Source organism: Bipolaris oryzae (assembly GCF_000523455.1).
Source record: "Bipolaris oryzae ATCC 44560 unplaced genomic scaffold scaffold_132, whole genome shotgun sequence".
Classification (NCBI taxonomy): Eukaryota; Fungi; Ascomycota; class Dothideomycetes; order Pleosporales; family Pleosporaceae; genus Bipolaris; species Bipolaris oryzae.
Window position 1 is genome coordinate 21,184 of NW_006911408.1, and position 16,596 is coordinate 37,779.

Genomic DNA, 16,596 nt, shown 5'->3' on the forward strand with positions numbered 1-16,596 from the left:
TGGGCACCTAACAAGCACGAATCTGACTTCTCATTGAACATGCTAAGAGGTGACTAGGATATACTCAATATACTGTCGGTGGCGAGAGGAGTGCATACACAAATGCAAGTCACGATTTTCTGTTAACTTTTCAACTGTCAGAAACGCTATCTACATCCAGCTCCCCGCAAACTGAGCTCTTACAGCGAGGTCATTCTCGATTGATTTTATGTATTGGTTTAATTGAGGTGAATATGTAGAGAACAAAACGGAGGCACTAGAGAATGTCAACGTGTGATTGTGATTGTGATAGTGATAGTGGCTGAAAGCTCGCTAGAGACAAAAGTCAACTCTGCAACGAGTAATCCTCATCACAAAGACTTGCGTGAAACCTCTCCATTCGCATCATGTATTCAAGAACAGAGTCAAGCACATAGTCACATTCTACTCCTCCACCATTCCTCCCTCTGTACCCCCCACTAACCATCCCACTATCATTCGTGACCTACCCTCATACACCTCCACCCCACGCTACTCGCTACTCCCCCCCCCACAAAGATCCTGCACCTACATCAACAGCGCTACTAACCGTTCAAACGGCCACAAGCACGAACGAACAAAAAAGCACATCTACCCAACGTCCTCACGCACGCACCCGCACCCCCCAACGCACGCACATACAACCGCACATACGCGACGCACACTCCCCCCCGCGGGAACCCCCAAAAAAGAAACCCTTCCCCCCAAACCAAGTTCGCAGATGCGGATAGACCATGCAATTTACCGATTTGTCGCATATTATGCTCACGTCTCGGTTTCTTTTAACCTGCGTGTCCCCGTATGCGTTCGCGCGTGTGCGTGTGCGTGTGCATGTGCATGTATGTGCGTTTGCCTTGTTGCCTGTGCCCCCCCCTCTTCCCCCCGTTCCGAAGATGGGTGTGCGGTGCGTGCATTTAATGCGGGTTAATTTCCCTGTATATTCTTGTCCGCTTCACACACACACACCCATGCAGGCTATCATCCCCTCCTTTCTATTGTGTATGGGAAAGGAGGGAGGGAGAGCACTGCGGTATGATTCACAAGGCATGGTTGATAATAATAATAGGTATGGATGGGGTGATCTTGTTGTAGTACTTGGTTACGTTATTGAACGCTGGAGATGAAGCCAAGGAATTGGCACCATGACATAGTATTACTTGAGGCAATTGAATGAGTTGCGTGTGCGCAATAATCCTAGCAAAGGGGGAAGACAAAGAAAGAGAGGGTACGCAATGTGATTTGCAAATTTCGGATGGCTATTTTGGCATGTGTGGTGCAATCGCAGATTATTCCCAGTACGGATTTTCGCTGGGGTTGAAGAACCTGAAACAAGACCCATCGTCATGGCCCACGGTAGGCTGTCGTGTTTATCAAGCCACATTCACGGGATTTCCAGGTAGTGTTTGATTCATGATGTTACCGCGTACCTGTTGTCGGGGAAGCATAAGATGTCCCCCATGTCCATAGCTAAAACACGGAGCTTGAAACCGATAAGCGAAAGCGAGTTTTGTCGATCGCAATGGCCATCTTCCCGTCTCCCATTCCCAACAAGTGGCGCGGGAAGGAAATGTTCCTTGTTGCAGGACCTGATCCATGCTCCCGTTCAAACAAAAACTTGAAACATTCGGCCTGCCCCAACATGGCCCATGCGCCCAGGTTACCCAGGCCGTCTTTCTGAAAGCATGTACCTGTAAGCTGGCGGGCCCACTACAGGTACAGACTGGCACAATTGCAGATGTCCCTGTTTCAGAAACTGCCGTCAGCAAACAAATACCGCGATCATTCAGTACCCTTACCGTGGAACACGGGACGAGATTCCGGAAACGAAATAGGTGGACATACCGTTTGATAAGTTCCTGGCATGTTCCCATCTTTTGGAAGAGCGTCGGATCTCCGATAATCCGAGCTGCGTTCTTGACTTCACGGCATGTCTCATCCAGACGAGTAATGACGCGGACGATTGTACCCTCCATGACGTCTGTCAAGTCAGTTATCCTGTTGAATGACATACCGCGTGCCCACTCGTAGACGACCTCGACCATTCCAAAGCGGGGCTTGCTGACGAAGTCGTTCGAGTCATCCGCCGACAAGATGACCTGATGTTTAGTCTGAATCTCGTTGACCTTTTCTGAAATTTGGACAATTTTGGCCACGCCACGTTCCAGGCTCGCTGTCAGAGTGGGCTCCACATCGGTCTTTTCCTGAAAGACAAACGCCGAGAGCAGTGCGACGATCTCCTCGGGCTCATACTCGGCGAGTACGTTTTCCAAAACGAGTTCGGTAAGGACCAGCTCGTCTGCCGAGTGGATCTAGATGCTGTAAGGACATGACTCGAAAGTAATGGAACAGATGAGGGGCATACCTCGCAGGCTACCTTGCCTTTTAGCTCTACGTGCGAGCCTTCGTCAACAAAGCCAAGATCTTTGAGGACTTGGATACGCTGTTCGTAATCGGGAAGGAGCTGGAGATTCTGGTCTGACATGAGTTGTCGGAGTGCATGGATGTTTTCCTTGATGAGCCACTGATCGTGTTCCATGGCAAACTGCAGCGATTAGCGTCATGCATACATATGCGGCTGCTCAGTTCGCATTCCTTACATGTTTTAGGAAGTTGGGACACCTCAAACACTCTTTGCTAACCGCATTCAGTCCCTCCTTCTTGCGAGCCTCTTCCAGTTCTCGGAACTTGAGGCTATTGATGCGGCTGTAATCGTATTCATCCCAGTCCTCATAGTCCCATGACCCGCATAGCGGCAAGAATTGGTCTTGGGCCAGCTTTAGCGTATCTGAGGTATTTTTAGCGTCGTATAGCGGCCTTAGAGCGGGCGCTTACCTTTCTTTCGGTTGAGATTTTGGACAGAGTCAGGGACATCAATGGTAGTCTTTGTAAAACACTCGATATCGTTCAAGGGTACAAACGCAGTCTTGAGAATCAGATCCCCCGGCTTGTTCGGCATTTTTCGATACAGATGTGCGAACGGACCGAGATATGGTAGTAGGTCGTCAGGCTTACGATCTTGGTGTTGGGCTACCTCTAAAACCTTCACCGTAGGTTCATTACCTCTGCTCGTACCATCCTGCATGAGCATGCCTGCTGTGCGTTTATTATCCTAGCAGCAACATGTTAGACTGATCTTGAGTGTTGGAGTAGTCAGGGTACCTTTTTGTAAACAATCAGACGATTCTTGCTAAATACTCGTCGCCCAACAGGGTTAATGAGAAGGCTCAGATGCATCTCGTTGGTTAGTCTCTTGTAGTCCTCACAGGACTGGTGACAGGCTTCTAGGTCGATATCGCAAATGTCGCAAGGTTCACGTTTGATCTTCTCCAATTCGGCTTCTGAGAGTTTGACCTTGCCTTGGTGCTCTGGCAATAGAGCCTGGGTCGCATTCTCGCTGAAACTACGTTTGATCATCTCTTCAATTTTCAGTGCTTCGACACGCAGAAGATTCAACATCATGTTGTATGTGAGACGGAATTGTGACCTAAGCTTGGTGGGTTCTCCAAGCATCATCTGTCGAAGCCTTGCTGCTGGTGGTGCCTCGTCGGCGCCAGGCGCGCAGATGATGACAGTGCCAACTGTGTCGAGACCTCGACGTCCTGCACGACCGGCCATCTGTGTGTATTCACCAGGAAGTAGGTCGCGGAACTCTCGACCATCGTGCTTCCGGAATCCAGAAAAGACGACTGTTCTGGTAGGGAGGTTAAGGCCCATGGCAAAAGTCTCAGTTGCAAAGAGGACCTTGACGAGCGTTTTGGCGAAGAGTATCTCTACGACCTCTTTGACAATAGGTAACATGCCACCGTGATGGACCGCAATACCTCGACCAAGTAACTCTCTCAAACGTTTGATCTGTGGAAGCTCACGGTCTTCGCGGCTTAACCTAGCCAGTGACTTTTCGATGGTCATATGAATAGCACTCTTTTCTGCAGCGGTGCAGTAATCAATGTTCGAGAGTGCTTCTGCATTTTCTTCGCAACGCTTCTTCGAGAACACGAATATACAGGCTGGTAACAGATCTTTGGTACGCAGATGTTGAATGAGATGCACCCATATGTTACGATCCTGTGCAGCAGTGGTGCGGCCTCCGCCACGGCCTGTCCTTGCAATGTTTCCACGGCCTCTGGCTGCTGGTGGGCCCCCGCCGCGGGGAGCTCCGCCCCGACTGCCTCCTTGTTGTCCTCTTCCCCTTTGGTTCTGACCTCCTCTAGCAGATGAGCCTCCACGGCCACCACCTCTGCCAGCCTGTGAGTCGTTTGTGGCTGGTGCCTTTATTTTGTCTTTTCCAGAAAGAATATCGTTTGCGTCTTTCCAACCGCTGTCGATGAACTTCTTGTCTGCTGTGACAATCTTGTGCATGCCTTTTCCAGCCCAAAGATAGTGCTCTAGGGGAATGGGACGCTTGGGCGTGGATATAACATAAATGTCTTTCTTTTTCGTGCGACCCACCCAAGAAGCAAATTCATAGGTATTTGGAACAGTAGCAGACAAGAGAATGAGTGTCACATGCTCAGGAAGCATGATAATGACCTCTTCCCATACCACACCACGTTCCAGGTCGTTGACGTAGTGCACCTCGTCGAAGATGACAAACTCGACGTCTCTGATCAGGTCAGCGCCACGGTACAACATGCTTCGAAGAATCTCCGTAGTCATGATGAGACAGCTAGCTTCTGGCCTGATCTGCACATCTCCAGTCAGGATGCCAACATCATCAAATGTCTGACGGAAATCGCGGAACTTTTGGTTGCTAAGAGCCTTGATTGGGGAAGTGTAAATGGCTTTGGTCATATGCTTGGCAGCAAGTGCAATTGCATATTCTGCAACGACAGTCTTGCCTGCGGAGGTATGTGCAGCTACGAAGACTGAATCCCCATTCTCGAGATGATAGACTGCCTCTTTCTGGAAGGTATCCAGCTCGAAGGGATATTCACGTGCCATTTCAGGTACAAGTTCCCGGAAATTGGTGATGTCGCGGTTGATGTCAACCATGTGGGCCCACTCTCTTCCACCTTTTCTCGCAGTACCCATAGCAAGGGGACCATGAGGAGCTAGAGCAGGAAACTCTACCGGCAAGAGAGCATCGATTTCTTCTTCTCCCGGGTCTTGGCCATCCTCAGGCACATCAAGTCCGTTCGCACCGACGTTGTCAGTGTCAGCCTCTTCGTCAGCCTTGGTTTCAGCTGCAGGAGCAGATGCCTGTCCCAAAGTGTCTTCCACCTCCTGAGCGACGTTCGAATCTGTAGCGGGCTTCTTCTGCAGGTCCAGGCCGCGTGTGAACCCAGGTGGAATCTCCAGCAGACCACCTTCAGCGCTAAAATTGATCACCCGGTCGAGACCTCCGGTTTTCTTTCCTTGAGAATTTTCTTGCTGTTGAATGGCCTCGTCCTCAATTGCGGCGATTGCTTCCACGCCTTCTAAACCACCGGGTGCGAAAGGAAAAAATCCAGCGGCACCACGGACGAATTCGGCTCTACTAGCGGGTTTTCTAAGGAGGGATGTAGAGTTTTTAGCGGTTGCAGAGTTTGCAGGCACAGTGACCTCCTTGTATCCAGTGACTCTGCCTTCCAGGCCTTCTCGAGTGAAGCGGATAATGGTGCGGGTTTGTGTCGGGGCGATCTGAAACAGACTGCGGCAGTTTGTAGGAGCATCCCAGCGCTGCTGGAATCGGTTAAGCCACTGCGTATTGAAAGACCGGGAGGGCGTCAGGAACTCTTGCTCGAGCTCCTTTTTGATGGCCTCTTTGGTTTTCCGCTGGCGTTTGGGTGCCTGCTGTTTGCCGGCTAATGAGTCTATCCAGCCTTCATCTTCATTGAGCTTACTGCTATTCAGCCGCAGTTCCTCCAGTTGCCCAGACAAAGCCTCCATGTTCACGGGTTGCGAGTGAACGTGGTTGGGAGCCCTGTGGCTAATGGTGCGCTTGAGAAAATAGATGACGTTGCTGGACACGCCAAGCCTCACGCGGAATGAGGCGCTGCGGGGCGCACCCTAATCACGATGCAGCACCCGTAAGGAGAAAAAATGATTCTATCACCAACCATGTTTGGTAGAAGCAGTATGAGGAATGTATTATTTCTAAAGATATCTCAATCGTACTGAGTTTGTTTTTCACTATTGTCAATTGCCCCTTTTTCCCTCTAATCGCCACAGTTACCTTCTTCCCCTTACTTTCGTTGGGTACCGTACCATGAGACTATCTTGGTTCTTGTTTGGTTCAAGGGTGAATACAAAAACCGGCCTCGCTTTCGGAAACCAGTTTTTCCAATGTTTGAGCTGAATCCCGAGGCAATTATACAGTTGCCGCTGGGGACTGTGCTCGATCATACACGCCGAAACTCTATTCCTGTTGGCGCCGGTGCTGACAACTTGACACAAATGATGTCGTCCGTATGCGGCCCAATCGTAACTCGTGGACATTCGTCAAACGCCTCGTTATGCAATTACATCATGAAAGTGCGTTACATCTGCTCAATTCCACATGCCGTCCATGTCCGCCATGGCTTCCATCTCGTCTGCGAAAGGATCATCCTGAGCGGGCATGGGCCGTGTAGGGAGCGTCTTTGTGAGCGTGGTGGCGGGCTGTTCGCTTTCTGCTAGCAGAGCGTCCAGTTCGTCTTCATCAGGTTCTTCGCCTGCCGTGTGCTCTGTCGTATCTAACACCGGCGCTTGCACGCTACTTTGGTGTTCGAGACCATTGCCAGTGCTGATTCGGACTCCGTCCATACCCTCTGTAGTTTGTTGGACAGTCGTTTCTTCTGCAGCCCTATCCTCTTCGTCGCTGTCTCGGTCCGCAGCACGCCGTGGCTTTCCTTCATCAATCCAGTCTTTACGCATAACCTGCATGCGTTTTGTATGTCCGACTTTCTCGATAATGGCGAGGGCATCTGCAAACTTGGCGCGGGGGTACAGGTCGTCGAGCCAAAGTTGATACATGTTTAACATGCGTGCAATATCCCCATACTGTGCCTTAGTCAGAGCCGTGAAGTGTGGATGCATGCTCTCTGACACATACCTCATGTCCCTTGCCCTTGAAACGCAGACGGTCTTTTGAAATTCTGCGCAGACGCGGAATCCCATGGTCCGACAGGAGTCGCTGGTCGTCAAGTTTTGGTGCAGGCTGACGTTTCTTGGTTATGACAATGTCCTCGTCGACGCCCAAGCCGGTATCGACACCCTGGCTCTTATTCTTCTTCCATGGCTCTGGCTGGGTGGGGGGTTCGGTGGATTCAACTATATTGCCAGGCTCTATAATATCCTTGAGTATATCGTCCAGATCATCATCAAAGTCTTCATTTTGTGCTGATGGGCTCGCTGGAGCCATTGTGTGATTTGTGGATTGTGGCCGTCCGTGTATGGAGAGTAAGCGTAGTGTACGTACGTAGTGTGTGGATGCGATCGGACGCGACGCGGCGGACGCGTTCAGCCACGAGCACGGATCCCTGTCGCTAAGCTTACTTGTGGCGCAACTTTATCGAGCCATTCAGAACCCAAATGTAGCTTCACTCTCTCTCTCTTTGACCAGAACTTGACATTCGGACATAACTTCTCCGCTGTCTCACAGTCGCCACTGTAGCACCATTGCCAAGCTCGCCCCTATTTTCTTGTTCTCCAGCGGCACAGGAACGTCTGCGCTACTGCCTATCCCAGTCCGTGGTTGAAGCCTGGACGCGACGGGTATTCTCGCTCAATGGCCGTGCCTGGTCTTCTTCCCGCAGATGCGGTAGCACCTAGACTTGACTTTCTATTGCGCCGCGCACGTGAGGTCAAGCGGGTTGCCTCCATTGACCCCCCACTGCAGGTGTCTGAGCTTGTACCGGAAGGCGAGCCTCTTCTGGGTGAAATCGAGGGTGGAAAGGAAGTGCGCACTCTTGCGGTTGAGAGTGCAGCAAAGAGTGTCTTCTATGCCAATCTTGTCAGCCGCCATGATATTGTTATTGCCTCCCTGCGATACTTGCTTACATGTCCAGGGATCCACTCAAATTGAGGCACCGGAGTTTGTTACCATTTGGAACCTCCTCGATATTTTGCAATACTGCGGAGACCGAGGTACCTCCTATGTCCATCTTACGTCCCCGCCGGCGTATATCTAACAAAGCACACAGACTTGTGTTCTCCGCAGCTTGTCCTACTGCTCACCGAGGAACTTCTTGATAGCCAATCCATTTCAGGATGCCGGGTTGTGTTCAACTTTCTGGAGTCGAGGAGGGAAGCCATCATTGCAGTAGGTCAGATGCTTTGATCTTGGTTGTCTCACTCACAAGCTTCCAGATCAACTCCAAGAACAAGGATCTTGTCATTTTGCGGCTATGCAACGAGCTTCTTCGACGCTTGTCTCGCGCCGAGGACCCGGTGTTTTGCGGGCGCGTCTATATTTTCATGTTTCAGAGCTTTCCCTTGGGCGATAAAAGCTCGGTGAATTTGCGGGGCAATTTCCACGTCGAGAACATTACCACATTTGAGGATTTTCTGAAGGATTCACAGCCACAGGATGAGGCTATGCAAGTTGATGGCGATAGTTCTGTGCCTAAAATCAGAGAAGAGCCCGAGTCAGAGGAGAGGACAGCACAGACTGGTGATATTGACGAAGCAAAAGATGGGAAACCCAAGACTCTGGATGTCGACACTCTGTACCCGGTATTCTGGTCCTTACAACATTCCTTCTCGAATCCACCAAGATTGTTCGAAGAGGATCATTTCAAACAGTTTCAGCAGGGTTTAGAGGCAACGCTAGCAAAATTCAAAGAGGTCCCCAAAGTGATCCAAGCGGGGGATTCTGAGCGCAAGAAGGGACAGGTATCGAAGGATGAAGGGGAAGATTACGACGCATTTGCCAGCAGCTTCAACCCAAAATACCTCACAAGCCGTGACCTGTTCAGACTCGAGGTAAGTACTTGGTGGCACTGCCACAGTGGATCCTGCGCTATGACTGCCTAAATAACTAACTGATGATTGCCAGCTGAGCGACCTTGCCTTCCAACGGCACATCCTGGTCCAAGCACTGATTCTAATCGACTTTCTCCTGACCCTGACAGAGAAGTCCAAGAGCAAGCCGTTCTATCAGAATGCCCAGAAGGCGATGCAGTACAATTTCACGCTTGGGGCGGAGCAGGTAAGTCGCCACTCAAGTGGATCTGTCCTGAGCATAGTCACGCATGCATACTCGTTTCTGCGTCGATGATGATCCTTCACCCGGCTGACCACAGAGCACAGACCGAGTGGGCATTGGGCATCAAGAACGCTATTGCAAATTACCTGCAGGAGGGGCCGGATGGCAAGTTCTACTACCGGATGGTGGATACGGTGCTCTCACGAGACAAGAATTGGGTAAGGTGGAAAATGGAGAACTGTCAGCCATTCACCCGAGATCGAGTCCCCACAACGGACTTGCAGCAGGCCAAGACTGGGGCACAGAAGGCGGTAGTGAGCAAGAAGGCAGCTCGGCCTATGGGAGTGCCCAGTATGTTTGACTTTCTGTATAACAATGAGGCAGAAAAGGGGCTCTCGCAGCTGCGGCAGAGCGATAGGTACGTGCTCCGTTGGCCCGACTGACAGTAGTGGATAATGGCAAGCAAGCTCACGCCCGGGACCAGGTTCAAGGTGCCAGACGCAGAGTGGTATGGCAAACGGGTGCAAATGAAGGATCTGGACATGGACATGGCTGATGGAGACGAGGAAAAGCGGCAATTGGAAGAGAGCAAGGCGAGTGACGTGTGGCGAGGGCTCCGGGTGGCGTCGAAGAGTCAACTCAGCATGTTTGACAGAGTTGAGCATGGCAAAGGGCTCGAGGCTCTTCAGCCGGCCACCAGCTCAGCGAGTGAAGCCACGGGCCCTGAGGTTGCAACCACTGGTTCGGATGAGCAGGGGTCAGTTCCGCAGAACGAACATCAGAGCGTCGAGGAGCAGCGGGCCGGCCACCACAGTCAAGTGACTGGGGATTCGGCAGTGTAGTACTAGCGGCAGGGGCAGAGAAGCCGGCGTGGACGAGTTAGGGCTATGGAATTATCGATGGCCTCGAGACGGCCATGGCGCTTTTCCTCTTGTGTCTGCATGCAGTATGGGGAGCATTGCGGCGCTTTCTCTGTGGAATCATGGATCAATGGGACCTGCAAGCGAAGAAAGGAAAAAGGCACATGGGCCAGGGTAAGGATGTAAGGGTAGGGGAGGGGGGTTGAATTGATGAGGGGAGGGGGGCCTTTGGTGTGTCTGTGGTCTTTTTATTTTTTTTCTTCCGGAGCTACTCTCAGCGTATCGATAGATCGGAGAGAGAGGGGGATTGCAGCTGTCTGTGAGCAACTGACTTCTGAACCTTGTCGCCGGCAAACGGCTTTTTTTTGCCCCTCAGCGAAGCAAAGCAAGCGGCCACGATTGGCAAAGTGCCAAAAGGGTTGATTGGGGCTGCAGAGCCGGGCGGTGGAGATGAAAGGGACGGGGTTTGATGAATCAGAGGGTACAACAATCTATCCAGGCGCGTGGCAAATGTGCACCCGTCCCGGCGACGGTCCTGACGTAACGACGGGCTGGATCCCAGGCAAAGGGAGAAGGAAAAAAAGGGCTGGGTCTGGTTTGTGCCCTTGTCATCAAGGCACGTTTGCGTGCGTGTGAATGGAACGAGTAGGAAGAAATGAGGTCAAGAACAGACTTGCCGTTGCGTGCCGGGGTGGGGCCATTTGTTCAGTTCAGGCTCATTGACAGAAACAGTAGTGTGTGGGCGGGTATGTTAATGATGCGTGAGTGGGAGGAGTGGGTTGAGTGCGGAAATGTCGAGTGAGAGTGTGTGTTGTCAGCGCGGAAATCCACCTACGGTGCATCGTTCCGAAATGAAGGGACCTGTACTACCTGACACTACCGCTCAGCGGCCGTGTGTGGTGTGTGGGGGGTGCGTGCTGCGTGCTGCGTGTGTGGGAAGGAACAGCGTTTCCAAGGCTGAATGCAGCTTCTGCCGTGACACACACACACGAATCCGCACACGCCAAATCCGTGACAAGTTTGCAAACGACGGCCGATAAAGAAAAACCAAAACTTATGGACCCGGGGGATTATTCAAACATGAACTGATAGCGAGTTTTGTGCGGTGCAATGCATTACTGATGACATATGATGGGCGGAACAACTGGACTCACACACGCAAGAAGAAAGTCGTGGGCCCCAAGCATGATGAAAGCGAGGGGGGGGCGGACGGGCATGTGGTGCCGATAAGTCCCCAGGTACCCATGCGCTCATCAAACCTACATAGTCTTCTACAGCCAGCCAGCCCCAAGAAGGCAAATTGGGGTGAGGCCGGCGGAAAAAAAAAGTTGCGGTTTGGCTATGGGCGAGCGATCCTGTCATTTCGAAACCCGCACTCATCCGCCAACCCCCAGGGCCGCCTTTCTTGGCAGTGTTTTGGGAACCTGGGACTGGTGACGCCGCAACGCCGTCCGCCGTGCTTTGTTCGGCACTGTATTGTGAGATATTTTGGGGCCTTTTTCTGGCCGCATCTGTGGGCGTTTGGGGCTATTGCGTATGCCCTGGGTTTCTTTTTTTGATGTTCTTGATCCTGCTACACACATACACGCACGTACACAGAATGAACACAAAGGGTGTTTTGGACGGGTGCGAAACATGCAAAACGACCCAAACACTGGTGGTTAGTTAGGGTGCTTCAACGAGAAAAAGAAACAAGTGCACGGCAACGAGGCCGTGTCTCGGGGCGCGACGGAGCGAGTCGTGGTGTGATTCGTTGTGCGTGTGGAAGTAAAGGCGTTTGTCTCTGTGGGCTGTATGCGAGAGAAGAAAAGACACAGGCAGATGAAGAAAGAGAAGGTGTGGGTGGGTGGGCGATGGCAGCAGGCGCCGCATCGGCTAGACGTTCATCTGCTTTGAACACGGACGGTGTGTCGATCACGACGGAACGGCGCAAGACATGGGTGGCTTGCGCATCGCGCGTTTTTCCCTGCAGAGAGGGCGGAACTGCGTAAGTGAGTACAGGTCGTGGCAGCCTCGCCCTCGTAGATACTGCGACGGTCGTGTTTCACGGTAGGCTGGTGGCCAGGCCGGACGCTTGACAGGCGACGATAATTTGGCCGCTGTCACCAGAAGTACCGACAGCTTACCAGCGTTACACGCGTCGCACTACAGCGAGAACCGGCTTCGAGAACCAGGCGGCTTTTTTCTTGCTTGCTTCTTCTCGTCCACCATTTTTCCCGGCGCGGGCCGAGCTTTTGGCCGTTAGATCGCTGGAGAGGTCAGCCAGATCGTTTTTCCGCTGCTCGTCCACGTACTCAATGGGTACAAGTCACAGCCAACTGGGGGGAGGGGGGGCTGGGGGGTCCAACTCTTGGGTGCAAGGCCGCGGGGCGCTTGAGTGCTTGTGGCGGTGGTAGCGGTGGTGCTGGGCTGCTACTAGAGTGCTAATGCTCGTGTACATGTGTATGCAAGCAGAAACACACATGGGGGCCTAGCACCCTACAAGCGCCGGCTTCGACGCATGCCATGATGGGCTGACGGCTGAAAACGACGACGCTTTGTTGTTTATGCAGCGCTGCATCTGGCCTCGGTGCGCGCAACAGGCGGCTCCCTCCCATTGCACGCCAGAGACGGTGGGCGGGCAAGGCTGATGCACCGCGTTCCTGACGCATACGCAATTTGCGGACCGTGGCACACTTGACAGCTGCCAGAAGCCTCCCCTCTGCCAAAGCCACCAAGCCCTTTTGCAACCGATGCCCAGCCAACGGGGGGTCATGACATGACGACGGTGGTTCTACATGCGTAGCAGCTTGGTGTTGGGATGGTGTGGTGGTGTGGTGTGGTGTGGTGTGTGAGAGTGAGAGCGTATGTATGCGTATGTGTGTGTGTGCCTGAGTGAGAGAGAGCGAAAAGGCAAGAGCGGACAGAGGCACACCCACACACAATTCTAGCACCACCATCACCACCACCACCATCAGGTCCGACTACTTCCCACAGTGACCGCTAAGACTGCTGTTACCGCTCTACCGCTCTACCGCTACCGCTCTACCGCTGTCCAACGAACCCTGGCCGTACCGCTACCACCCTCGGCCCACCACCACTAGACCAAGTACCATGACCATGCCCGATGCCCGCTACCACCACCACCACTACCGTCACCATCACCACCACCACTAACCACCACCTAGTCCCCTCACCACCCGCACTAGGCGGCATTGACAGCAACACCCCGCAACAAGCCGTGCAAGCGTTGCCGAGCCCTGTCGCATCCCTGCCACCTCTTACGGCGGGTTCCTTGGAGCTCCCGCATCGCATTTGGCCAATAATGGCGCCGCCACCTGCCTCGACCATCAACCGCTTGACGCCACGCATCCCTCCTTGCTCGTCGGCCATTTTTCTACACGGACCATGGTCTATGCATGAGAGCATGCAGCCCACCATGTTCACGCACCGCTCGCGCTCCCCTTCTCGAGCGAGGGTAGGCCCCCCCGGCCGCATGCACACCTGATCCAGAGCCCTTCGATTCGCTCGTTCCCGCCCCGTCTCTCCTGCGTAGTAGGCCCACGTCCCGACCTACCGCATCCCTGTGCCCCGGTGCTCTTGGGGTCTGCTAGGCCCTCGACGTTAGTCACGCTTCTCGTCGTGTAACAAGCTGCTTCCAGGTCCTCGTAGGATATCTTGTTTCCCTAAGAAGGACCACTGTCCATGCATGCCATCACCCCGGTCTTCACTATTCCCTTATCCCTCGATTTTATCCGGATCGTCGACATTAGGGCCCCGTCAAGCCTTTCTGCTCTGGAATGATCTGATCCCCTCCCTGCTGCTATCGCTGATATAGCCTCGCCTGTTCCTGACTCTCTTTACAAAGCCCTCTACCTCATCATCGTTGACAGCGGGACCACGCCTTCACTCCTACTAGAGTATCCCCTCCCCCCCTTCCCCGCTTCATTATCATCTTGCCCAATCTTGCAACACCCCATCACCATCATCACCATCAACTACTACGTTCGGCCTCCATCTTTGTCTGGCCCCATCGTTGTTGGTACCTGTTGCTGCTGTGCACCCCCTTCGACGTTGCGACGCACCAGCATACAGTCTGGGCTCGGATAAACACCACCGCCATAACGGTCTGGAACTTGTCAACCTGCATCCCTGAAGCCTTCTCTCCGCTGGATCGGCAAACGTCCTTGCGACAACTCTTCACCACCTTCTCGCCGATCACCCGTACTCGACCCCGCACGAGGACCGGGTACTGATCGACTGCCACTGTTCAAGACCACCTGGAAAACTACGAGTATCCAGGTAAGCAGTGGCATCCTGGGTAGTCTCCTACTCACCAGCTAACGACTCCCCAACAGGCGTCTTAGCTGCATAGCTCACTCCACCTGTAAAAATCCACAACACCTGTTCCAGAAGCCCCAATGGTTGACGGAAACTTTCTCATCCCTTTGTCTCCACCTACCTCGCCTCACATGTCTGCGTACAGCTCGACTGCGGCAGACAACGAGTGGCAATCATCAGAATCCAGGACACTAGAACACACACCACCACACTCTGACAACGACATGGCAATGCTCCACGCAGACGTCTCCGGACACCACTTTGACATGAAGAGGCCATCAATGCGATCACACAAGAGCTTTCCCTATCTGCTCGACAGCAAGAACCACCTCAACAGTGGCACTGACACACCAACTGGCCTCGACGACATTGAGCAGCACGACATCCCAAATGTGACATTTGGCGGCTCTGCTCCCACTAGCCCAATCTCCCGGCTCACTCCCCCTTCAACAAACGACGGCGTGACTGCTGGCAAGGTTGAGGACCAAGACCAAGAAGACGACCTCTTCTCAGACGACAAAGATGACTGTGGTGATGACGAGAGCAAAGACGAGGACCGACCACCAATGTCAGCTGCAGAGATCCGAGCGGCGAAGCGCAAGATGAAGAGGTTCCGCCTTACGCACAACCAGACTCGCTTCCTCATGAGTGAGTTTGCCCGTCAAGCCCACCCAGATGCTGCTCACCGCGAGCGGTTGGCCCGCGAGATTCCCGGTCTTAGCCCTCGTCAAGTCCAAGTCTGGTTCCAGAACAGGTAAGTTGTACAGTGGATGGCCTCGCCCCAATCAAGATGCTAACGTCCTGATAGGCGTGCGAAGCTCAAGCGTCTCACAAGCGACGACCGCGAGCGTATGATGAGGTCTCGCGCACTCCCAGATGACTTCGACATGGCTTCCGCTCTGCACGCTCCCTTTGGCAACTCACACGGCCTTGGTACGCCTCTGGCCTCGCCTGGATCCTACCAACCAAGCTACACCGAGGGAAACATGATGCGGCCACTGAGCATTGACACGTTCCGTCGCGGACCGCTCGACTCTCACATGTCGCCCACGGGCATCACCCCTGCTTTTGGAGGCTTCTCCTTCACACCCCCACAGTCGGCCACAGAGGCAATCTCGCCAGTATCAGCCCACGAAGCATCACCCTTTGGATTTCACTCGGCACCGCTCGAGGCTAGCCCAAGGACATCAAACCCCTTCTCCATGCCCGTCAGCAACCCCCCTGCCTACGCTGCCAACCACAGCATCCCTCGTCTTTCACTACATGCCGACCGCATCTCAAGGAGCCGCGCAGAGTCCCTGCAGTCGCCCCTAAGGACCAGCATGAGCTACACTAGTGTCGGCGACCACCCCACCACACCTGGCTCACATGGCCACCCAGACAGTGCACGGTCATACCCGACCACTTCGATGCCCTATGGCCTTGGATACTCCTGTAAGTTGTCTTGATAGCTCAAGCATTACAAAGCCTTGTCTAACCCTATACTAGATGCACCGGTGCCGGGCTTCGGCGCTTCCAACGGCCGAATGCGCTCTTTCTCTAACGGCGTTCCCCGCCGCATCGAGCTGAGCAACTTCACACCCCAGCGCAACGGATCCACACCCCAAACGGCCCATTTCCCTTCCTTTTCTAGCTCACCACTTGTCACGCAAAGCTTTGCCATGCCCCAGATGAGTGCACCCCACCACTTGTCGACCTTTCCCAACTCGTACATGCGCAATGATTCTGCCCATAACGACACATACGCTTCGTCCCTTGGAGACGTTATGGAGAACGCTAGCCAGCACAGCGACGATCACCATTCCAACAGTCAATATTAAAAACTCCGACTCTGTTCGTTTAGCCAGGTCTTCTTTCCATGTGGCGTTTGCTTTTTCAGGGTATGGTCATCTCTCTTCAGGGGCAAGGGATATTTTTGCAAAAAAATAGGGTTTGCTATCTGGATTTCTGGGTTGGGAATTCACGACATGATGAATCGTCTTTTCGTTTGTTCCTGTCTTCTTCATTCGGTTGTTCGTATTTTTAACCCCCTTTTGTCTGTTTCCTTGTTGTTACAGCGAAATATCCGTCGAGCTTTCTTGTTTTCTTCTTTCTTTTTCATCGTTCGGATATCTTGGGAGGGGGAAGGAGCCTGGCTTGTCGACTTTTCTCTTGTTCATTATATACTTATCTTTTGTCTTTAGTCCGGGTGGATTAACTTTATAAAGGATTCGGATTATATCGGTACATTAACTTTTATTCTGTGTATATTCTTTTATTTCAAAACAATAAACATTCTTGCATCAACATCAT

General features: G+C 52.9%; 5 protein-coding genes across 5 annotated transcripts; 2 read left to right on the plus strand and 3 right to left on the minus strand.

Annotated features, from left to right (window-relative positions):
* Positions 1-1,725: 1,725 nt before the first annotated feature.
* COCMIDRAFT_102637 (uncharacterized protein) lies at positions 1,726-5,886 on the minus strand (the record flags this gene model as incomplete). The annotated part of the gene is made up of 6 exons (XM_007692537.1): positions 1,726-1,759; positions 1,861-2,327; positions 2,381-2,560; positions 2,616-2,803; positions 2,851-3,127; positions 3,178-5,886. 6 exons carry the CDS (start codon positions 5,884-5,886, stop codon positions 1,726-1,728), a joined length of 3,855 nt encoding a protein of 1,284 aa, XP_007690727.1.
* A 600-nt stretch (positions 5,887-6,486) lies between these two features.
* Positions 6,487-7,339, minus strand: COCMIDRAFT_102682 (uncharacterized protein; the record flags this gene model as incomplete). The annotated part of the gene is made up of 2 exons (XM_007692538.1): positions 6,487-6,978; positions 7,031-7,339. The coding sequence occupies 2 exons, from the start codon at positions 7,337-7,339 to the stop codon at positions 6,487-6,489; spliced, it is 801 nt and encodes a 266-aa protein (XP_007690728.1).
* A 366-nt stretch (positions 7,340-7,705) lies between these two features.
* On the plus strand, positions 7,706-9,966 carry COCMIDRAFT_102671 (uncharacterized protein; the record flags this gene model as incomplete). The annotated part of the gene is made up of 7 exons (XM_007692539.1): positions 7,706-7,930; positions 7,986-8,064; positions 8,121-8,239; positions 8,287-8,901; positions 8,975-9,127; positions 9,229-9,542; positions 9,609-9,966. 7 exons carry the CDS (start codon positions 7,706-7,708, stop codon positions 9,964-9,966), a joined length of 1,863 nt encoding a protein of 620 aa, XP_007690729.1.
* Positions 9,967-13,008: 3,042 nt separating this feature from the next.
* On the minus strand, positions 13,009-13,356 carry COCMIDRAFT_28666 (uncharacterized protein; the record flags this gene model as incomplete). The annotated part of the gene is made up of 1 exon (XM_007692526.1): positions 13,009-13,356. One exon carries the CDS (start codon positions 13,354-13,356, stop codon positions 13,009-13,011), a length of 348 nt encoding a protein of 115 aa, XP_007690716.1.
* Positions 13,357-14,384: 1,028 nt separating this feature from the next.
* On the plus strand, positions 14,385-16,124 carry COCMIDRAFT_102694 (uncharacterized protein; the record flags this gene model as incomplete). Its single annotated transcript, XM_007692540.1, has 3 exons — positions 14,385-15,058; positions 15,113-15,738; positions 15,793-16,124. The coding sequence occupies 3 exons, from the start codon at positions 14,385-14,387 to the stop codon at positions 16,122-16,124; spliced, it is 1,632 nt and encodes a 543-aa protein (XP_007690730.1).
* Between the last annotated feature and the right edge of the window lie 472 nt (positions 16,125-16,596).